At 37.9% G+C, this 24,458-nt stretch overlaps 2 protein-coding genes and 1 pseudogene across 2 annotated transcripts; 1 reads left to right on the forward strand and 2 right to left on the reverse strand.

Annotated features, from left to right (window-relative positions):
• Positions 1–401: 401 nt before the first annotated feature.
• On the reverse strand, positions 402–1,411 carry LOC126695769 (serine/threonine-protein kinase ZRK1-like). Its single transcript, XM_050392585.1, has 3 exons — positions 1,401–1,411; positions 941–1,347; positions 402–784 (listed from the first exon to the last, which is right to left on the reverse strand). The coding sequence occupies exons 1-3, from the start codon at positions 1,409–1,411 to the stop codon at positions 402–404; spliced, it is 801 nt and encodes a 266-aa protein (XP_050248542.1).
• Positions 1,412–4,857: 3,446 nt separating this feature from the next.
• Positions 4,858–19,780, reverse strand: LOC126694377 (ABC transporter C family member 3-like; annotated as a pseudogene).
• Positions 19,781–22,123: 2,343 nt separating this feature from the next.
• On the forward strand, positions 22,124–22,546 carry LOC126695770 (uncharacterized). Its single transcript, XM_050392587.1, has one exon. The coding sequence runs from the start codon at positions 22,124–22,126 to the stop codon at positions 22,544–22,546; it is 423 nt and encodes a 140-aa protein (XP_050248544.1).
• The last annotated feature ends 1,912 nt before the right edge of the window (positions 22,547–24,458 follow it).

Here is a 24,458-nt window from a genome sequence, read left to right on the forward strand (position 1 = left end):
ATATAAACACACTTTGAGCAAGTCTAAAACACAACTAAAACGTTTTGATCATGGTTTGCTAACATTACAAATTGAAGTTCTAATACGTTAGTTCTTAATTCCTTAGAACCTAACACATGTCATTGTCTCATTAAGCCTTTGGAAATGTAAACGGGTGTGAATGGTTGATATATAGATCAATATCATGGCATGGATTCAACTTGAATATCTCAATATCAAGCTTCATTGTGTTCGGGTTTGGGTACGAATTGTACTGATCTGGACCCTTACCAACAACCTATTTTCCTTATTGCTTCTCCAAATATAACATCAAAAGTAATAAGATAAAGCTATACAGATAAAGCTATACAGAGCCAAGTAAGGTGTGCGACTAACTGAAAAATGATGATTAAAAAAGATAATTATAAGGCAAGCCTCTCAATCCACATGCGTTCTTTGGTAACGTCTACCATAGTTGCTCTTATCTCCGAGTCTCTTTTTCTACATGTGAAGGCAAGGTCTACCACTACTTGCAATTGTTGCTCTATAGTACTAGCTCTCCCTTCCCTTGCCAAGATTGTAGGATCCACAATGCAACGAACTTGAGCACCATTTTGCATACATACTACTAATCCAATACACTCTTTTTTTGGTTTGGAGGAGTCCACACATTCTCCATTATTCAATTGGGTAAAATCATTTGAATTCTGTCCTATTACAAGTTCTAAAAGAAGTCCGACAAAGCTATAAACATCAGCTTTCTCTGTTACCTTACCTGTAGCAAAATACTCGGGGAGCATGTACCCTACACACCAAGACAAGATATCAACTTGAACGTGAGTTTCACCTTAGGGACTGATATAGAAAATTAGAAGTTGGATAACTTGGCAAAATCATGTTGATCTAAGAAGATATTCCGCATATCTATCCCTGTGGATGATGGGTCTAGAGAATGCAGTACAGAGAAATGAAATTACATGAGCAATCTCCCTTGCAATCTTTAACCTGCTTGCCCATGCTAAGGGCTGATGTTGTTGACTGCCACGAGAGCCCTGAATTTGATTGGCAAGGCTACCATTCACAGCAAATTCATTTACTAAAGTCGGAGGTCGAGTCTCAAGGCAGCACCCTATAAGCGTTAGTACAATGTTGTGAGTGCTCATCTTTGCAGAAATCACTTGATCATTGTTGACATAGTTGGACAATTCCCGGCCTTCTGTAATGTGTACACCACCTTCAAATTTCCTAATGGAAACAAGTCGGCTGTCAAGAGAACCCTTGTACCATTTCCAGTACAACTCATTATGGACTATAACAAGACGAGCATCATAGTTGTTGGTTGCCTGCTTGAGCTCTTCATCAGAGAAGCTACGAATGGGAATGGACTTGCTATTACACTAGGCAATCAGCTTTTCCAGTACCATGCTTCCATTCTCAAAAAATGCTCTCTTTTTCCTTTCTATCCTTGCTCATTCTAAAGAAATAATTTTTTCACCAACTTTGCATAACTTGAAGGTGGCATAACATTTTATCCTTTTAATTTCTCCTACGACGTCCCCACCAAACTGCCTTGAAGATTTCGTCCATAGGTGGAGCTTTTTCTTGTTAGCCACTTTGGGACGATTGGACTTTATAGAAGACTGCTACAGAGGTCAATGGCCTACGCATTCAACACTTCAGCATGAGATCAACTCCAGTTTTGATGCTTGCCACCTTAAAATTGAACGATTCAACTTCCACTAATGAACTAAACTACAAAATGTATAGCATATGAAACTTCCTAGTGCGTATGATACTACTTGCACTATCATAATACAAATACAAGAAACCAACTTTGCTTAGAATTATATTTTATCATTGCACACATGCAATGTTGCACTAGACAAATTATAGGCGAAACTACAATGTTGGTCCCTCAAGTTTATCGTGTGTGCGCAAGTGATCCCTCAAGTCTGAAACAAGCACAATTAGTCCCTCAAGTTTTAAAACTGAGTTGAATTGATTCTTTTACTAACTCCATTAATAGTGTTGTTTACGTGGCTAACAGAATAATAAGTTGGCATTTTTTTTAATGATGTGGCATGTTATTAATTAAAAAATTACAAACTAAATTTACATGGAAGAAACAATATTCACAGCCGGTACCAAATTAAAAAAATTATTTACTACCAATTGTAAAAACCCACCCGAAGAGGAGAGAGGGAAGAAACCAAGCACTAACCCACCACTGGTGGAGACCCATGCCCTAGCAGCTGCGGGCAACAGCCAAAGCCCAAAACCAAAATTAAAAAAAAAAAAAAAAAAAAAAAAAATCAAAATCAAAATCTTCCAAAAACCCAATTCACAGTTATCAAAATCAAAACCAAAAAGTCCATCCTAACATTACTTAGAGGCTGTTGGAGTTGCTGAATTGTAACAGACTCTTTTTGCCAAGCAACGAATCGGGCTCTCTACGTTGAATCCGCCGAAATGCGAAGCGACGAGGGTCTCCAATTCCTCAGGCTCAGTAGAGAAAACTAAACCCAACTGACCATGTCTTAGACAATGACGAGCTTTTCTAGGGTTTACTCTAGGACATGAAATGCCACCAAACCCAATACTATAAGAGCAAGATGAGCTTAATGCCATCAAAACCTAAACGAAAATAGAGTATTATTGAAAAATAGCCCTTAGATTTGAGCCTGAGATATTGAATAGTACTAGTATCTGTGAATGGATGAGCCTTGTGTGTGTTACTGTAAACTCAAATAAAGATTATGAACTACGCTATCTACACGGTGAGAGTCACATGACTTAGTGACAAAAAAATAAAATTATCTAAAATTAAAATGAAAATTTTTTCATTCATTATGGAAAAAAAAAAAAAAAAAAGCTACATCATTAAAAAAAATGTTAAGTCATTGTTTTGTTAGCCACATAAGTAACACCATTAACGGCAGTTAGTAAAATGACCAATATAACTCAATTTTAAAATTTGAGGGATTAATTGTGCTCACTTCAAACTTGAGAGACCGATTGCGCACACAGAGTAAACTTGAGGGACCAATATTATAGTTTGGCCTAATTATATATCAAATAACTATACACATTATGATGATCATACACGCAAAATTTAACATGGCTTAATTCATCAATAGCATTTGCCACAATTGCATTGCTACTATTCCTTTCCCTTTTTTATTCCTCTGTCCCTATTCTTTTGATTCTTTCTACACTCAGTGAATTTAATGGCTATTTTTTCAATAAACTAACACGTAGTAGGCTGCATACCATGGCCTCTCTCAAACCCAACAAAAAGTAGGAGGTTTGTACACTATGTACGACCTTTAGAATGTTTCTATGTCATGTATTCCTTACCTTGAACATAAACTAAAACATTCATGCAATAATTCTAACATATAAACATCATCTATCACTTTCAAAATCAAGTTGCTTTTGAATTATAAAAATTTGTACCTTTTATCTACAATCATATACCTTGCTTTCTATGCATCTACAATACGAAAGGAGCATCACCTTGTCTTGCCAACAAACGAAATTTGTTCCTTTGAACCTTATTCCATTGAATGTTCGTTCTTTGAATCTATCGAGATTCGCAAGTCTTGATCATCGCTTTAGAAGCCTCTCCAAATCCTTTTTCCATCTCTTCGTAAATAACATCTCAAACTCGTTGGTGATTTTGGGGAAAACCAATGGAAAAGCAGAGAATGAAGTAGGTTTTGAGGCATGAACAAATTCGCTATCTTTAAGATGATATTTACCCACACTTGATTGAGTTTGCTATAAGGTTCAAGGCAAATCACCTTCAAGATACAACCAAACCCAAATTCTGCAAGTAACAATCTTGGAGTATCTAGTGAATTTCTCTCTTATAATGTATCACACTCACAAAATATGTTTGTGCTTTAAGTAAGCATTAGAAAAAAAAAAAAAAATTTATCATTACTCTATAATTTCATAAATATGAACCCCTATTAATAAACAATGAAGAGTTGCCTTTCAAAAGGCACACTTAAAAAGTCATGCAAACACTGTAAAGCCTCTTAAAATGTTGTTTTGGCTGTCTTAACTGTTTCACTATCGTTTCAATTGCAAAATTTTGTAGAAAATTATTTTTGCAACTATCTCGCTTCGCTCAAGTATGCTTTATTACCTCGCTCAAGCGAACCTCAAGTAACCATCGAGTGAGCTTAGGCTTAAGCCCACATATGCTTGCCTAACATCTGCTCAAGAGCCAAAACTCGCTGAGTGAGCTCACTAAAGTATCGATTTGCATTCTCTGTTTCCCAATCAACACTTTGTACTATAGCTTTGCCTTAGCGACCCTCAAGCTCACTCAAGCAAGCCGCTGAAAACATAGTTTTTTTTTTTTTTTTTTTTTTTTTTTTCAATTTTTTACATCCAATGTAAGATCACTCACATATCACAACCCACAATTACTTTCACCAATATATAACAGATCAACATCAATTATGCTCATACATCAGACTGCCTGCAAAGTATGTAAAGATTATTTGTTGATTTCTGTTTCTTAAGCTTCTAATTGATTTCAACTGACAATTCAGTTAACTCAAACTTCCCTCCACTTACAGGTAACTCCGGAAGGTCTTAACTCTGAGTTGCAATGGTGTTCTACTTGTAAGTTATAAGCCATTTGTTCTATTATATTGAAGTATCACTATGTCTAAATTACTATTTGGCATCATTGTTTTAAAATCATGCTTTAAATTTCTCAACTCTTACATAACCTATCATTCAACAGGATAGCCTCAAACAGAAGACATTCTCAAGAGAAAATTGTATGTAAGAATAAAATACCATCGATCAAGTTCAGATCACTTACAGGATTCATTTCAAGCATAAAAGTTATAGCTTATTTACTTTAATAAATAAAAACCATTATCTGTCATTAACTGAAATGAACCATGTGTACATTTTTTGCTCGAAGAAATAAGGGTACATTATTTTTTGGTAGAGTATACCTAAAACACACAGCAACCACTTAGTCAAGCAAATCCCATTATTATATTTCAGACCAATTCAAACAAGATCATAAATGCCACTGGTTTTTGCCATTGTCAAATACTGTGACAGAGCTAAATTATGCCTAAATAAGATCATCGCTTAACTTTTCAAAACTGGAATTTGATCTCATAGTGTACTCCGCTACAAGTTGGGAAAATGATGATGACTTGTGTTCTAGCAATCTTGTTGGAGAATCATATTCCTCAATAAGCCCTACACCAAGATTGAGAGAAATCTGCTAAGCCATATGATTACAATGAACTCATTCTAACCATGAAAGAACTGTGGGAGCAGAAACTATAGGATTAAGATAAATTAAGCACGGTCATACTAACCATTGTTTAGAAGCAGAACCCTGTCACTATCAAGAACAGAAGTTATCCGATGTGCAATGGTAACGACTGTACAGTTGGAAAAATGTTGCCTGAAGATTTGTTGGATCAGAGTATCTGTAGCAGTATCAACAGATGCTGTAGCTTCATCAAGCACCAATATCTTACTTTTCTTGAGCAGCACACGGCCAAGGTAGATTAACTGCCTCTGACCCACACTCCAATTCTCTCCATTCTCACTAACTGCAGCATCCATAAGAATATGAGTAGTATATTTCCATTACATGGTTTTCAAATATCCCACACAAGAAGCTGAAAACACAAACCTGTGGAATCTAATTTTCCTTCTCTCTTTCTAACTTCATCTCCAAGTTGACACTTTTCCAGAACCTAAAGCAATTAAAGCAGAAAAATTAACAGCAAAATAAAATAACATAAGCAGGTGGTGCGTGTGTGATCTATGAGGAAAATGTACCAAAGAGAGAATAATTTCAAATACCAATGAAGAAATCAACTTACCTCCCAAATTTGTTCATCTGCATACTCTTCTAGTGGATCTAGGTTGCTTCTTACAGTACCTTCAAACATGGTTGGATCTTGAGGGATAATGCTTAGTCTAGATCGCAAATCATGCAATCCAATCAAGGAAATGTTGATGCCATCTATCATTATCTGACCAACAGTAGGTTCAACAATCCGGAAAAGTGCTTGTGTGAGAGTTGATTTACCACTGCCAGTTCTCCCTATAATGCCAGTTTTCATTCCTCCAGGGAAAGTGCATGTGATACCTTGCAATACCAGTGGCATGTGTGGGGCATACCGTACCTATATCACTCCCATTAGCATTTCTTAATGTATATTGAATTAAAATCTTTACCATTAATGACCCTACATATAATATCTCAGTTTTGAGGTAGTGAACAAGAACTCACCTGCAGATCCCGAATATCAACTTCTCCATTTGATGGCCAAGAATGATTTGGCTGATTCTCTTTTATCACAAGAGGTGGCTCACTTGGGATACAAGTGTATTGAAGAATTCTCTCTACTGATATAATTTTGTTCTCCATTTGGCAAAGAATCAAAATTACCCAGGCTTGTAACCTGTTTAGGTTAAGTCCATTTGCCACAGCTAAGCCTGCAATGCCTTCAGGACAAAAGGAAAAAAATATATATTTGAGTTCCTTTAGCAATTAAAATCAAGCAGCACAAGTAGAACTGTTAGTAAGACACCAAATGGGTATTATTTACCCGGATCAATGACTCCTTCTGGAATAGAGATCAAGAAAACTAAGAGGAAGAGAAAAGCAATAAAAGATAACATATCCAAGCGCAAGCACAACCATTCCCTTGCACTTGCAATATTGAACTTTGGCCGAGAATAAGCATCCATCAGTTTCGTATTTGTGTCCCTAAATCTTGATTCTTCATCAAAACTTCTAATAGTCGTTGAGCCTGAAATTGTTTCAGCAAAATGTTGTATCACTGGAGCTTTGCATACTCCAACTAATCTTGCTAGTTCTCGTGCTGAAGTTATGTAATATTTCTGCATAATTATACATTTGTGAGAACACCTCTCTCCACATAAAACCGATAGGATTACAATGTAAGATTACCATGGAATTTAGGTATGATGGATGCATATCTTAGTGGCTCTTCCATAGTTCTAACAAAAATTTCTAGAAATTATAGGGCATAAAGGGCACAGAAAAATACACTAAATTCATCTTGCAAGTTGGCAAACATCTATCTCTAGAAAAACTGATATATTACTGACTGTCCCATAAGTTTCAGCTGTTGGGAAATGGTTGATTTAATCATACAACCATAATATTCTAACAAAAACATTGTTCAACAAGTATTCATATATCTAGAAATTCAGTGAATTTTTATTTCCAATAAGACAGAAAAACTCTATAAAAAGGTTTGACATTTAATCTTGGAGAGCTTGTAGCTTGTACAAGCCTAAAATGTAAAGAATGCGGTGTAAAGAACATATAGTGAGATCATCTATGTCATCCAAAATGTCAAGTGATTAAGCCATTTTCAGCATAAATGTAAGACAACATTATGACAAAGACAGATGGTACACCTGATACCAGATACAGATTGCACTCACTGGGATAAAAATGATGAAAACCTGCCATGCAACCTGAGACATAACTGCAATAATCCCAAATAGCTGGATTGTTGAAAAGGCAAATGCCCCAACTTGAAATGGAACACTCAAATCCACTGCACTTTGGTCTGTAGAAACCTGCAATAACACAAAATTAATTTAGAAAATTTCTGTACCCCATTGTGTTTATCTAAAAGAATGAATGTGTGTGTGTGTGAGAGAGAGAGAGAGAGAGGAACTGCTCAATTTGAAAAGAGAGAGATAAAATAGACTAAGCTTTGATCAGTCTAGGTTAAGGTCACCATTAGACTATGAGATACCCAGATCTCCCATAGATCTACACCACAGGTCTAGATCCATAGATCTACGCCAACCCCTTAGGCAGCCAACTATCCTTCTAAGAGATAGACCTGCATCCCAATATAGTAGTTCGTCTAGAACACGAGCTCCTACATCTAGAAGAGACTTAGGACCACAGTTTCAAGGTGTCAAAGATCACTCCCAGGTTAGTACCCCTTGCTACACAGCCAAACAAGACTCAGTTGCTGATCAAGAAGAAGACAGCACTAGTCAAGATAGTCTTAAGCCTCCTTCACCATCAGGATCTGATTTCAAAAATCCTATTCAGCAGGAAACTGAATACGACTATCAGCTCCTAGTATTGACAAAAGAATTCATCCCTGATATGGATATGCTTGAAAAGGAATTTAATTCTGAAAAGAACAGAGTTAAACTGTATAGGTCTAGCTTTTGTTTAACTTTTTCTTTTCCTTTTGTCCACTTATCTTTAGAGAGCTTTAAAAGCCACATAGCAACTTCTTCAGCAGAAAACTTCACTGGTTCAGTTTCAATTTTACGAGGGCGTTTGGATCTTCTGCGAGTTGCGTTTTTGAATTGAGAATCCGTATCACTTTCTCCATGAAAGGTAGCCTCCTCGGTAGACAGCTCACCACCGTTGATGGATCTGTAAGACTGCATCATATTGTTTCTATGGTGAAAATTAAGAGAGGTGGATGAAGATGGTGAAAGAGTCTGAGCTGACTCGGTTTGGGCTGAGTTTTCATGCTTTGGAGGAAGGGGTAGCTTTGCCAGATGAGATCTCATGTGACCTCCCATGGCTTTCCCATTAGCAAAGCGCTTGTTGCAGATCTTGCAGATTCTATGCTTCTCCATTGTTTGACCAAAAAAAATGAAAACTCTCTCTATATAACTCTCAACCTTAATAGATATATATATATATATATCTCTAAATCTCAAGGATAGGTCTAGCTTTGGTTGGGATGTCCTTTTCCTGGAAATTCTTGACATAAGGTAGTGCAACTTCGTGCCTTTTCCTATGCCAAAAGGCTGTGGGAAGATCAGAGCAAACTTTATGCTTGAGTTCTTCTTCAAACTTTCTGATGTTAGATTGGAAACTCTTGCAGGCTAATTGCTCATCAACTCTCTTGTAACTTAGTTCATTGCTAAGGTACTTAAGATGTTGAGTTTTGGCTTTTATAAGGTCAAAGGTCTTGGAGATAGAAACCTCTTGGAGACTATTGATGTCTTTAGATTCATTTCTCCTAAGAAACTTAAACTTGACTGGCTGGCCAAAAGGATGGGTAGTGATTCCTTCACTATCCGTGGTGAATGGATACAATAGACACATGAATGGGTTTCCTAGGATAACCCTATCTCTCATGTTCTTAACAAGAACAAAGGTGGTTTTAAAACACGAATTGTCTTGGCAAACATGTGCTTTTGGAATTTTAAATTCAATTTGCATTTTCCCACCACTTGCGGAGGTTAACCTTTCTCTGATTTTCCGGAAGTATTTAGAGAGAATGATTCCTTCCTGAATGCAGTTGAGATCGGCGCCTGAGTCTATTAAGGCTATGGTTTCGAATTGAAAATCCTGGCTGATGACAATCCTGACTTTGGAATGCCACTTCTGAGAGTTAATTCTACTGATGGATTGCAAGAACGATTCATTGGATGATTCTGGCTTTATGTCTGCAGTAGGATTAACTGTATGATCAATTTTAAGGATGACTAGCTTCTGCCTAAGGGTCATGACCTCGGACTTAGTATCCTTGATTTCTTTTTGGAGATCATGGGTGGTTATCCCTTTCTTGGATTTGGTAGACCTATTGTAGATTTTATCCAAGTCAACTTTGGGTTCCTGGATCCTAGGTTCGGATATACTGGCTTCCTTGACTAGGGTTTTATGGAACTCACTAAGTCTTCGAGATTTCACTTCTGGGTCCTTGATCTTTTCTATGAGATCTAGGAGCAGTTCTTCCTGTTTAGAAAGAGTTTCGATAGTGTTGTTCTTGCAACAACTATCTGTACATGGTAGGACTTCATCAGTGCTACTAGAGGTGCTAGGCTGATCTCTAGGAGAGGATGAATCTTGGTAAATCTGACGGATCTCTCGGTCAATAGAACTATTGGGAGACTCGCTATCTGGGTGGTCAGATTCTAAGGCTTTGGAGATATCTTCAGATATTAAAGAATGAATAGGGGATTTGCCTGGACATTCTTTCTTGAAATGTCCCTTCTTTCCACACCGAAAACATTTTCCTTTTGTTTTAGGTTTGAGAGTTTCTATAGGATTGGGGTTCCTTTTGGTATAGAAGCCTCTGGTTAAAAGCTTCTGTCTTCTATATTCTCTGGAAACAATCCTTTCTCTGTGGAAGTCTTTAAAGGCTGGGTTTCCTCTAAATTTGGATATCCATTTTTTAGGAGGAAGTGGGGGCGTAACATCAAGCTGGTCGTCTAGTGGTTCCTTCTCCTTTTCACTTTCTGAGGAGGGTTCATTAGAACTGCCAGAAGATATGTGGGCTTCTAAGACATTTACTTATGGAGAGATTGGTTTCTCTGCTTTTTGTACTAAATGCCTAGTCTTAGCTGGTGGAATGGGTTTTGTTGGAAGTTTGGTTTTGGCATGGTTCTTTTTGTGCCATTGGAAATGTTTCTCAAAGTATTCAAAGAAAGGATAATCTGCTTTTACCGTTCTCATGAATAACTTCCATTTCTCCAAAACTTCAACCTTTTGTTCCTTGGTATGGTTGGCTCGATAGGCTTCTCTTTTAACTCTGTTCTTTTCAGAATTAAATTCCTTTTCAAGCATATCCATATCAGGGATGCATTCTTTTGTCAATACTAGGAGCTGATAGTCGTATTCAGTTTCCTGCTGAATAGGATTTTTGAAATCAGATCCTGATGGTGAAGGAAGCTTAAGACTATCTTGACTAGTGCTGTCTTCTTCTTGATCAGCAACTGAGTCTTGTTTGGCTGTGTAGCAAGGGGTACTAACCTGGGAGTGATCTTTGACACCTTGAAACTGTGGTCCTAAGTCTCTTCTAGATGTAGGAGCTAGTGTTCTAGACGAACTACTATATTGGGATGCAGGTCTATCTCTTAGAAGGATAGTTGGCTGCCTAAGGGGTTGGCGTAGATCTATGGATCTAGACCTGTGGTGTAGATCTATGGGAGATCTGGGTATCTCATAGTCTAATGGTGACCTTAACCTAGACTGATCAAAGCTTAGTCTAACCGTTCCATCGGCTAGTTGCTGGATGATATCTAGATCTGGGTTCCTAACAGGGTTCTGAACCTGTAAAGGATAATTCTCATTTTCCAAAGTCCATTGCGCTGGGAATGTTATTTCAGACCATTTCAGGGTTTTGGGTACCTGAACAGTGGATCTAACATCTGAGGTTTGGATAAGAGTAGTTTCTCCTGGCTTTCTCTTATCGAATGCTTGGATGGACATATTGGTTCTCATGCACTTATAATACACTCTGTATATAAGAGCAATCTGTCTGGTGCCATGTAACACAAGGTTTCCATGGGTTTTAATGTTGAGAGTGAGGACCTTCAAGATGTGAGGGTCATCAAGTGCAACTGTGAGGTTTGGGTAACAATCGAAGTGAACTGGACCATTACTCAAACTGGATTCTATGGTTCCTAGGAGACTATCATTAAACCTGATGAGGCGAGTGTCTCTAAGGGCCATAAGGATTGAGTTGTTCAACCCTTCTCTGATCAATGGTTTTACTCCAACTTGGACAAGTCCTATATGGAGGAATTTATGATCTTTCTCCCTGTGAGCTTTCACGGCTGCAGGGGACAACAAATAACAGGTTTCATATTCCTTGTTAATGCTGTAAACTTGTTCTATAGTCCTAACATGGTAGTCCGTTCTGAAAGACTTTTTCAAGGACCATGATGATGACTTATAGACCTGGGTTGTGGGAACCTTGGGTATGTTCCAATCTCCTAACTTCTGATCTAGATCTGAAAGCTGGTACGACTCTGAGTTGATTGTTCCATCTTCTTGTGGAATATCAGGAGGATTTGTACTGCTAGATCTAATGGAAGTGGAAGAGTCACTCCTTCTAAACATCCTATTTATCATTCTGGATTACAAGCCTAAGAAATCAATTACAACCTAGACTACCTTTATCTTCCAATTTCTGGATCTATCCTTAGAACTGAAACAGGGAGTGTATGACTACCTTCCTATGATATGCTACCACTTATGGCTGTTTCCGGATGCCGTCTGAGACTCTTGCTACTGCTTGTCGCTGTTGTTTATGTGAACTTTCCCTTACACGTTCCCTCAAACGCCTAACGCTCTCCTGGCTCACGGCTAACGGGGCTTGTTTCTCGGTTTCTGTTCACGGCAACCTCAGGCTTACTGAATAGCAAAATCAACACAGAACTGGACTTCTACCTAGACTTATCGGGTAACATTCCATCATAGAAACTGGTTTAGTACACATCTGTAACAAATTGTGGGGAAAGAAACAAAGACAAGAAGAAGAAGATAACTGGGAGGCAAAGGATTAGCTTAAACAGATAATCACAAAATAATAGACAGTTTGAATGAACGGGAGGCTCAGCCTACCACCAATAGAAAGAACAGATACTACAAACTGATATGAAATAGTGGATGAAAAATGCAACATATGGGAGTGGAAGTGCTATCAGAAAATAGATGTAAAACAAAATAATGTTTGTTAGAGATAACATACTTCAAGGTAATGAATACAGAAAATAATGGATAACTATGGCGGTATCACCGGCCAACTTGATTGAAAATCAAAATGTACAGTAACTTACAAACACTTACGATCGGCCACAAAATGGCTCTGATACCTTCTAGAACATGTTCTATACCAAAAGGAACCCCAATCCTATAGAAACTCTCAAACCTAAAACAAAAGGAAAATGTTTTCGGTGTGGAAAGAAGGGACATTTCAAGAAAGAATGTCCAGGCAAATCCCCTATTCATTCTTTAATATCTGAAGATATCTCCAAAGCCTTAGAATCTGACCACCCAGATAGCGAGTCTCCCAATAGTTCTATTGACCGAGAGATCCGTCAGATTTACCAAGATTCATCCTCTCCTAGAGATCAGCCTAGCACCTCTAGTAGCACTGATGAAGTCCTACCATGTACAGATAGTTGTTGCAAGAACAACACTATCGAAACTCTTTCTAAACAGGAAGAACTGCTCCTAGATCTCATAGAAAAGATCAAGGACCCAGAAGTGAAATCTCGAAGACTTAGTGAGTTCCATAAAACCCTAGTCAAGGAAGCCAGTACATCCGAACCTAGGATCCAGGAACCCAAAGTTGACTTGGATAAAATCTACAATAGGTCTACCAAATCCAAGAAAGGGATAACCACCCATGATCTCCAAAAAGAAATCAAGGATACTAAGTCCGAGGTCATGACCCTTAGGCAGAAGCTAGTCATCCTTAAAATTGATCATACAGTTAATCCTACTAATACCAAATGGGGGTAAGCTACTACAAACAGAGAGTGCCGTTCAGAGGGCACTGGAGGCGGAAGCATAAATAGGTTACAAGTGTAGTTCTAGTACAAGTGTAAACTAGGGGAGAGGAGAAGAGAGACATTCTGATTACAAAGTATTTCAAGTACTAAGTAAGAAGCTCTGGTGAGGAAGTGCAAAACTTAGCCTGCTGAAGACTGAGGCCCAAGGTCTCTTTTATAGCTGAGGAGAGCTTTGGATAAGGTCAGGAGACTGCTGAAATCACGGAGAGTAATTTGCTTTTACTGAGGGTAGATTCTTTTCCACCGAAAGCAAACAGTGTTTTCCATGATTCTGTCTGGGGTACTGTAGAGTGAACAATAACTGGTCACTGTTTATGAACAGTGTTTTGTCCCCTTATTTTTCTGGAATAGTGACTCTGCATAGTGTTCTGGACTGTGCAGTGAATAGTGATTTGTCCGCATGCGGGTACTGTTCTGAATAGTAACCGGGTTTTTGCAGAAGGAATTTCTTGAGCCTTTGGAAGCCTTTTTGGAACGTCCTGGGGTATCTTGGGAATACTAATCACTGTCCAAATTATAACCATCATAAGGATCTTGTGAATCCTGGAATGGGTCAATAGGGACACGGCTGCACGAGGCTTCAGAAGAGGCAGGAGAATTCTTTTCTACTGACTCTAGCTGTGCAGATTGAAGGAGTAGCTGTTGAGCAAGATCTTTGAGTTCCCTGCTCGATTTCCCAGAGAGAACTGAATCAAGGCTGGACTGTGATCTTGTACAATGAGCTATTGGTTTCTGATCTGGAAGAGGAAAGTCTTTATACATTTTGGTGATAGCATCAGTTGGTCTGAATTTATCCCACCACTTTGTAAAGAATTCCCTATCGAGTAGATTCTGATTTATAGCATATTTCCACAAGCAAATCCAGTGGATCTTGTATCTGGCTGTCATATGCAAGATGGCTGGAAATTGTGAAGAATGCTTATCTGTTTGGAATTTGGAAGCAAAATATCTTAGTGCATCCTGTAGAGGTTCTGGGAAGTTCTGAGGGGTTGAGCCAAACATTTCCCACCACTTGAAGAACCACGAAGGTATCTGTCCCTTGAAATTCTTATCAAACTGCATGAACCATGAGTGATCATAGGTCTCATTTTGGAAGAATAATACCTTTTCAAATGCATCCATGTAATCATAGTAGTTATACAGGGGTTCTGAGCCCTTGAGTACTGTAAGTGTCCTGAGAGTGGAGGGATGTCCCCAATCTTTGCAGCTTACAAAACTCTGTATTGTGAACTTATGATATAGGACAATTGAGGGATTATCCCTGTCTCTGATATCTTCTATTCTGGCTGACTTTTCTTGTGTAAGAATGCCTTTATAGAATTTTATCCAAGTCAACTTTGGGTTCCTGGATCCTAGGTTCGGATGTACTGGCTTCCTTGACTAGGGTTTTATGGAACTCACTAAGTCTTCGAGATTTCACTTCTGGGTCCTTGATCTTTTCTATGAGATCTAGGAGCAGTTCTTCCTGTTTAGAAAGAGTTTCGATAGTGTTGTTCTTGCAACAACTATCTGTACATGGTAGGACTTCATCAGTGCTACTAGAGGTGCAAGGATGATCTCTAGGAGAGGATGAATCTTGGTAAATCTGACGGATCTCTCGGTCAATAGAACTATTGGGAGACTCGCTATCTGGGTGGTCAGATTCTAAGGCTTTGGAGATATCTTCAGATATTAAAGAATGAATAGGGGATTTGCCTGGACATTCTTTCTTGAAATGTCCCTTCTTTCCACACCGAAAACATTTTCCTTTTGTTTTAGGTTTGAGAGTTTCTATAGGATTGGGGTTCCTTTTGGTATAGAAGCCTCTGGTTAAAAGCTTCTGTCTTCTATATTCTCTGGAAACAATCCTTTCTCTGTGGAAGTCTTTAAAGGCTGGGTTTCCTCTAAATTTGGATATCCATTTTTTAGGAGGAAGTGGGGGCGTAACATCAAGCTGGTCGTCTAGTGGTTCCTTCTCCTTTTCACTTTCTGAGGAGGGTTCATTAGAACTGCCAGAAGATATGTGGGCTTCTAAGACATTTACTTATGGAGAGATTGGTTTCTCTGCTTTTTGTACTAAATGCCTAGTCTTAGCTGGTGGAATGGGTTTTGTTGGAAGTTTGGTTTTGGCATGGTTCTTTTTGTGCCATTGGAAATGTTTCTCAAAGTATTCAAAGAAAGGATAATCTGCTTTTACCGTTCTCATGAATAACTTCCATTTCTCCAAAACTTCAACCTTTTGTTCCTTGGTATGGTTGGCTCGATAGGCTTCTCTTTTAACTCTGTTCTTTTCAGAATTAAATTCCTTTTCAAGCATATCCATATCAGGGATGAATTCTTTTGTCAATACTAGGAGCTGATAGTCGTATGGATTAAAAATCTCATTCATGATATTCTGGAATTCAGAAGGTGCATTTTTGAGACCAAAGGGCATTACATTCCATTCGTAATGACCAAAGGGTGTGGTAAAGGCTGTCTTGTACCTATCAGACTCACTGATTTGTATCTGCCAGAAACCACTCTTCATGTCAAACTTACTGAAGACCACTGCTTTACTAAGCCTGTTAACTAAGTCTCTTTTGTTGGGGATTGGATACCTAATCCACTCTAAGACTTTGTTAAGGGGTTTGTAATTTATGACAAGTCGAGGAACACCTCTCTCAATCTCAGCATTTTTCTGGACATAAAAGGCTGGACAAGACCATGGTGACCTAGAGTTTCTAATGATGCCTTTTCTAAGGAGATCCTCTATTTCTGCCTTACATGTATCCATGAGGTTCTGGCTCATCTGGACAGGTCTAGCTTTGGTTGGGATGTCCTTTTCCTGGAAATTCTTGACATAAGGTAGTGCAACTTCGTGCCTTTTCCTATGCCAAAAGGCTGTGGGAAGATCAGAGCAAACTTTATGCTTGAGTTCTTCTTCAAACTTTCTGATGTTAGATTGGAAACTCTTGCAGGCTAATTGCTCATCAACTCTCTTGTAACTTAGTTCATTGCTAAGGTACTTAAAATGTTGAAAAGAGAGAGATAAAATTACAAACTACAGAAAAAAAAAAAAAAAAAAAGGAGCACCATACACATTATTTACACTTACTCGGTTGAGGATTCGTCCACTTGGAGTGGCATCAAAAAAAGACATGGGAGAACGAAAAATGCGTAAGTGCATTTTATTGAATAATTGATTGGCAGCCATGAATCCAGCTGTTGCAACAAGCATGGTTCTCACAAGGATGCAGAAAGAAATTCCAATGGCCAAAGAAACATAAACAATCATTAGAGTGGAGCTACCAACATCAGGCTTCATGCCCTGTGAGACAGGAGTTGCCCAGACCATCCAATAATTGCTTCCAATTTGAAGTAGCTGAAAGAGTACTTGTGCTAGCAATATAAATGGCACAAGAGTTCCTCCATACACCATAGTGATATATTTCCAATAGACTGAAAATCCAACTTTACCTTTCTCTCTCTCTTCTTCTTGGATAATCTGTCCTTTCGACAAAACTGTCATCTACTTTTGCATTTTGAGTATCTTCATTCTCTTGCTTCTGCACAACCACCACATTACCAATTTCCTTGCTCGTACTAATACTTCTAGAAACTAACCCAGCCTCTGTAGAATCAAGTGCCAACAGAGCTTTCTTATGCGCTCCCACAAGTTCCATAAAATCAGTTCCTGAATTAAGAATGTCATTGTACTTTCCTGCTTGAGTAATCCTTCCTTCTTTCATGACCTTACAACAAGTTGAGTTCAAGGTAGTTAGCAGTTGAAACTCTATCCATAAGCTTGAGTTCAAAAAGAAAAAGACAAAAAGAAACTAAATGTGAATGGCTCACCAAGATAAGATCAGCAGCAGGTAAGAACTCCACTTGATGAGTAACATAAACCACTGTTTTTGAACTCAAAAGTCCCAGCAAACATTCCTACCATTTGGTTATCAGTAAATATACACCAAAAGGAGTTAATGCAACAACTACCAAAAAAATATGAACAAAGTGCATGGTATTGCAAGACCTTTTAAGTGGTTGAAAAATTAAAAAAAGAAACTCAATTTACCCCAAATTTAAAAGAATTAAAATTGGCAAATGAATTAGTAATTACCTTAAAGAGGTGGGATCCTGTATGAACATCCACGGCACTAAATGAATCATCAAACAAATAGATACCAGCATCTTGATATAGAGCACGTGCAATTTGGACTCTTTGCTTCTGCCCGCCACTCAAATTAATTCCTCTCTCGCCAATGACAGTCTGATCCCCAAATGATAGAATTTCCAGATCCTTCTTCAAGGAACATGCTTCAAGGACCCTCTCATACTTTTCCCTTTCCATCTTTTTACCAAACAATATGTTCTCTTCAATCTTGCCACTTTGTACCCAAGGAGACTGAGCAACATAGGCCTTTGTCCCGCACAACTTAACATTCCCGGATATCTTGGGTACTTCTCCCAGAATACAGGAAAGCAAACTCGACTTGCCTGAGCCAATAGTCCCACAAATAGCAACCCTCATGCCTTGTTTCACTTCCAAATTAATATCTTTTAATGTTGGATTAGAGGAAGATAAATCCCAAGAGAAATTCCCGTCAATAATCTCTATTGTTGTATCAGAACTACCCCTTGGAAGCCTCTCTATAACATCAGACTGCAAGTCATCAAGACGGACGAAAGATGCAATTCGATCAAGGGACACTTTAGTTTGAACTATCATTGAGATTGTCTCTGGAAAGTTACTGATAGACACCTGAAGAACCCCAAATGTTGCAAGTGCAGATAAGATCCTCCCTGACTCCAGTGGGATCCCCATCAACAAACAAGCTCCAAAAGTGACCACCAATACAAATGTGGAGGCACCCGAGAAGACAAATGAGGATATAGCAGAAGTGTAAAGAAACTTATTCAACCACCCTGCCTCAGTCTTCCTGAGCTCCATGATTTTAGATAGAAACTTCATATCCCATCCTTGAAGCTTGAGAATCCGCATGTTGCTTAAAATCTCAGACGTTGCCTTCATCCTTCTATCTTTGGATTCCATTATCTTGCCCTGAAATTTCTTTTGTAAACTTCCCAAAGGAAAATTAGCCAACAAAGCAAGTATGCCTGCAACATAAGCCGCAATTGAAGCAAGCCCAAGATTTTTATACAAAATTGATGATGCAATGGCAACTTGAACAAGAACAATCCAAGTTTCATGCATAAACCAACTGAAATTACCTATCCTCTGAGCATCAATAGCCATTAGATTGATGATCTCTCCACTGGTGTGGACCTTCTTTGACTGGCATGAAAGGGTCATCTCTTTATTATAGATCATTGTGACCAATACTGACTGGATCCTAATTTCGATCTGCTGCACCCTAAAGGAGTTGTGCTCCTGTGTGAGACATTCCACAAGTTTTGCAGCAGAAAACATTGAAACCAGCACATAGACTTCATTTTGGCTGAAATCCCGCCGCCCATTGAGGTATTGAACAAAAGTGTAGATCAGATATGGTCCAACATAAGAAGCCACTGTGTTCATAATCTCCAAAATGGCTGTCAAAAGAATCTCTTTCCATGCAGAGGAGATTAATGCCTTTGCTACCTTCGTTGTGGTGACTCCATTAATTGTTCCACACTCAGCCTCAAGCTTATTTCTAAAATTTGCAAAGGCCCCAACTACACTATCACCAGGAGCAAGTTGAGGAACATCCTCAAGGTCTAATGTCTTCTTATTGCCAAGAGAAATTAAAGGAGCCATCCATGAGAAAGTAAGAATACTGAAAAAACCAGCACTCGAATAAGGGGTTACAGTTTCACTTCCCTTAGACTTATTTGACTCTGCTTCATTACTTGCATTAGAATCAACAATCAAAAGAGGTTCTTTTGGGGCACCTAGACCCTCATTTTTCCCAATAAGCCCAACATAACAGAAGAACAAACCCATGACAACATCGGAAACAAAATAGTGAACAGGTAAATTGACATGTTTCCTATAAAGAACATCTATAACAAGGCCACAAGAAGAAGTAAAGAGGTACAAACCCCACCAAACAATCAACAAACATGGGTACTTTGGTTCACCTGAATTAAACAATTGGGTACGCAAATAAACACTAACTGCACCCCAAGCAAGTGTTTTAAGAGCTAAATCCAAAACTGTCACTAACTCTTCAATAGACCAACCATTTCTATACCAACAGTAATTCAATAAACATAACACAAGACTAAACAGAGAAACACCCAGACAACAAATTACAGTCTGTTTAAGGTACAAACACCTTGTTTCCTTAAACCTTTGGCTTGGACCTTCACTATTAACCACCTTGAATTTCTTGCACAGCCATGAGATAAACATGACAATTAACAAAACCAGATGTAATGAAGCAGAAAGCCCACGTACGAAAACAGGTTTCAGAAGAAAATCAGTACCTGGGTTCATGAATGAGTAGTAATGTGAGAACAAGGTTGTCATACCACCCTTTGAGGATTCAACAAATTGCATTACGGAGCTTTTGTGGGGTTTTCTACCAGAAAAGATGGGCATGCAAGACTCTGATAGACTCTGTGTCAGAGTGAAAGATTTTCTCTTACATATATAATTGAGTGTTTGTTGGGTCCTAGGATGACGTGGCCGGCAAGTCTCATAGGTCTAATAGTGCCACGAATGTGCAGCAACGTGAGACAAACAAAGGGGGGTGTATTTCCACTAAGGCGTGCACTCTCAAGTGGATTTGCTGGTGTCTGCTTCTTTTCAGTTCTTTATTAGCCAACCCAACTGGTATCAGTGTATACTATTAAATCAATTACTGAACTTTCAATTCTACCAAAACTTTTGTATCATTCTTGATTCTTGGACACTGGGACATGCGAAAAAATTAGAAACAATTTGACAATTTTTTTTCTCCCTTATTATTTATGACATGACCAACAGGGCCACCCTAGGCCAAGGCCACTTAGGCCTAAGACCCCAACTAGAGAAGGCCTCCAAATTTTGGGGCAAAAATTGATGTATATATATAAAAGATATAGGGAAAAAAATTAGCTTTATATTTTTTTTTCCTACTTTTAAGAAGCCTTAAAAAACTGAGTAATGCTAGAGATAATGCAACTTTAAATACAAAAATATGTGTCATTAATCACAAAAAATGATTCATATAGGAAAATACTAAAAATACTATAATTTTACTTCAAAACCTTTATAAATTGATGTGACAATTAATATGATTTATGCATGCCAACAACTTATTAAATGCATTTTTGAATTATTTTTTATGATTGATAATATATCTTTGTAAGCCTCATATTTTAAAATTTATAATATCTCTAACATCGTTTTTTTTTTTTAGAAACCCCTAACATCGTTTATTCAAATACTTATTTATTATCTTTTTGAAGTGTTAATAATGACTAATCACATTCATTACTATATCGTTTGTAAGTTTTTTTTTTTTTTTTTAATAGAAAAATTTGTTATAGCTTTAAAATTCTTCCACAAAAAAGAAAAAAAAAAAGCATATTACAAAATAAAAATAAAAATAAAAGGAATGGATTTTTGTTATAAAAAAGAAAATAGATTGTTTTCAAGTTTTTTCCTTGTTAAACATAAGGTTTAAGGGTATTTTTAAACCACATAAAAGTTTAGTCCAAAGAAGGGAATCCTCTTATAAATAGTATAGATTATGATATTAAATACTAGTTAAATATTATTTAAGTGATAATAAAAATGTCACATTCAAATATATCGCCTTAGGACATGTAGCTTACTGAATCAATTGCAACACAGATGGGAATGCATGCTACAAAACATAGGATCAAGTTTGGCCTCCAATTTTAGGTTGCCCCTGATGACCAATACACTAGGTATTTACTAGAACTGTGACTTGTTTAGAAGATTTAAAAGTGTTCATATGATAATTAATACTTATTTCCAATAGATTATTTATATAATGTTTATAAAAAATTATATGGTTTTTGATAGCTTTTATGTATGTGTTACAAAAAGTTAAAAGTTAGTTTATTTTTAAAAAATTAAAATAAAAAAACAAAAGAAAAATCTTTTTTTTAATTAATTCACAAATGCACACTTAATGGTTATGTGATTAAAATATATGTGGATAATTATCATTCAATGGAATAAATTTAAAGTAACTCTAAGATTAGGTTGAAGTTGGGAGGAGAGAAAAGAAAAGAGAAAGGAAAAAAAAAAGGTAAAGAAATGGAAAATAAAATGCTCCCTTGTGTATGTTTGGAAATAAGTAGGAAATGATACAAGAAAGTTAACATAAAAATATATTTATCTTTCCTCTCTTTTTGGTTTGTGAAGCACTGAAGGAAAGGAAAATTGAAAGAAAAAATAACGCTTTTTAAAATTTAAAAAAAAAAAAAAAAAAAAAAAAAAAAAAAAAACCAACAACAACAACTTTTAGGCCCTAACAATATAGAGAAAGTGATGAAAGTTAATCTTCCCTTCTTGATTTTTATGCTTCTCTCCACGTCCGTCCAAATTGAGCGGATAACAAAAAGGGACCCGGGCTAATTTATTTTCCTTAATCTTCTCAATTTTCTCTTTTCTCATATGAACCAATCAAAGGAAGCAAAAACTTTTCCTTCCTATTTCTTTCTCTTCCTTTCTTTTTTGCCTATTCCAAATACAACCTTAACTTATAAAATAGTATGTATTTGTCAATTTATGAAGCACTTAATTTATAGTCCTTTAGACATCCATGAAACAACCTTTAGAAATGCTAAAAGGTATTCTCCCTGTCGTGGGAGTTCTCTCTCTCGTGAGGCGCGAGGTTTTCTCTCCCTTGACATTAATCTAAGGGTATTCTTTTTCTTTTCTTTTTTTAGTTTGTACGTTAACATGGCAGATGAGGTTATTGATGGGTTGGGGAATATGAAGTTAACGTCTAAGGAGGAGGAAATTATTCCTATCTCTAATGAAGGACGAGTGGAGGCCATAGAAAGTTGTACTTTGAGTCTTCTTGGGAAATTCCTTACATGTAAACCCTTCAATAAAAGAGCGGCTAAGATCACTTTGAAGAAAGTGTGGGGTTTGGAGGACCGGATGCACATAATTGAGGAAGGGCCGAATCTATTCCAATTCAAGTTCCAATCGAAGTTTGATATGTCTAAAGTTCTCGATGGGGGTCCTTGGTCTTTTGATAATCAGCTTCTTTTACTCCAACGATGGAAGAGAGGGATGACAGTGGGGAACCTTAAGTTTGAATATGCTTCTCTTTGGGTTCAGATTTGGGTTGCACCGCTTGACATGATCTCTCCTTAAGTGGGAAAGGAAGTTGGAAGTCGGATTGGATTGGTGGAAGAGGTAGAAAGGAAGCAGCATCAGGATTATTTTAATTTTTTTATGCGAGTCAGAGTTGCATTGCCGATAGTGAAACTGATTCGAAGGGGTGCTTTTATTGCTGGTTCAAATGGAGTCCGTACTTGGGTTAAATTTAAGTATGAAAGACTATCCATGTTTTAACATTACTGTCGCATGCTTTGTCATGATGTCAAGCATTATGCCTCACACTTTGCAGCAGTTAAGAATGGAGGAGAGGTAGACTATCAGTATGGGGATTTTCTATGTGCAATGAGGGGTCGACCACGCTTTTCACCAAATAAAAACACAGGTCCAAGTGCTGAATGGGATCAGACTTCAGGGGATGTGCAACACGATAGAACCAGTTCGATTGGAATTTGGAAAGATGCATGGTGAAACATCGGTGGAAGGAATGAAGGTTGGAAATCCTTGTGCGATGGATGAGGAAGAATCCGAGAATCAAGAACTTCAGTCTAAATTTCAGCAACTTGATAATGCTGACTTTGCAAGTGATGGACACGTGGTTGAGGGAAAGTGTGAGAGCATGACATCGGGGCAGAATTTCTAGGTGTCCAATTCAGTGCAAAGGGATGTTAATGCTATGAAGACAGCTAGTTTACAAACTAAGGTGGATGAAGGATGGCATGACAAGTTGCATGAAGAAAATTTTGTATTAGAAACTGGTACTGTGGACCAAGTTTCGGGCCTGCATGGTTTAGGACTCACAAAGCCCAAATCCACTTGGACTAGAATAAACCAAATGGATTTTGGGCTTGGTACGATTTCTAAGGCCTTTAAGTTGCCTACACTTGGGAAGAGAAATTCAAAGCTTGATGCAGGAGAGGGGACAGAGGCAGATTCAAACACAAGGGTGGTGAAGCGTGGAAAAGAAGGACAATATGATATTGATTTTGATGATATATCAACGGGGGTGGAGATCCACCCTTGCCAAGAGCAATGAGGATCTTAAGTTGGAATTGTCAAGGGCTTGGGAACCCTTGGACAGGTCGTAGCCTTCGCAAGATTGTGAGGGAACAAGCTCCCAATGTGTGTTTTCTTATGGAGACACGACTAGATAAGGATGGTTTTGAAAAATTGTATGGTGAATTGCCTTACCCAAATAAAATCATTGTTAAGAAACCTGACTCGGGTGGAGGATTGGCTTTACTATGGAAAGATGATATTAGGATGGATTTGATCAATTTCACTGATAATCATGTGCTAACAAAAGTGAAGGAGGACGATGGTTTTGAGTGGTGGTTAACATGCTTTTATGGATGGCCGAAAGCATAGCAAAAACATAAGTCTTGAGAGTTACTAAACCATCATAAGGATTTTGTGGAGGATCCTTGGCTATGTATAGGAGATTTTAATGCTTTTCTCCAGTCCTCTAAGAAGCTCAGTAAAAGGCCAGCTCAAGCAAGCCAAGTTGAGGATTTCCGGGCTGCAATGGAGGAGTGTCACTTGGAGGATTTGGGTTTTAAGGGATACCCTTATACTTGGAATAATAAACGGCCAGGAGAGGGAAACACAAGAATCCGGTTAGACAGGGCTATTGTAATGACAGAATGGAGAGAAAAGTTCCAATTGAGTTCAGTGGTGCATTTGGCTCCTCATGCCTCGAATCACTTGCCAATTGTTCTTCACACACAAAAATTTGAGAAGCAAAGCTGACAAGGTAGGAGAGGATTTAAGTTTGAGGAATCATGGCTGCTTTGGGAAGAATGTGAGACTATTGTCAAAGAAGCATGGACTGTGGCGCATAATGGAGGGCACGGGTTGGCAGGTATTAAGCAGAAAATTTAGAGTTATGGTACCAATTACGAGCTTGGGGATTTTCTAAGGCTAGACTGAACAGTGAAGATATCAAATA

Source organism: Quercus robur, chromosome 8 (assembly GCF_932294415.1).
Source record: "Quercus robur chromosome 8, dhQueRobu3.1, whole genome shotgun sequence".
NCBI lineage: Eukaryota > Viridiplantae > Streptophyta > Magnoliopsida > Fagales > Fagaceae > Quercus > Quercus robur.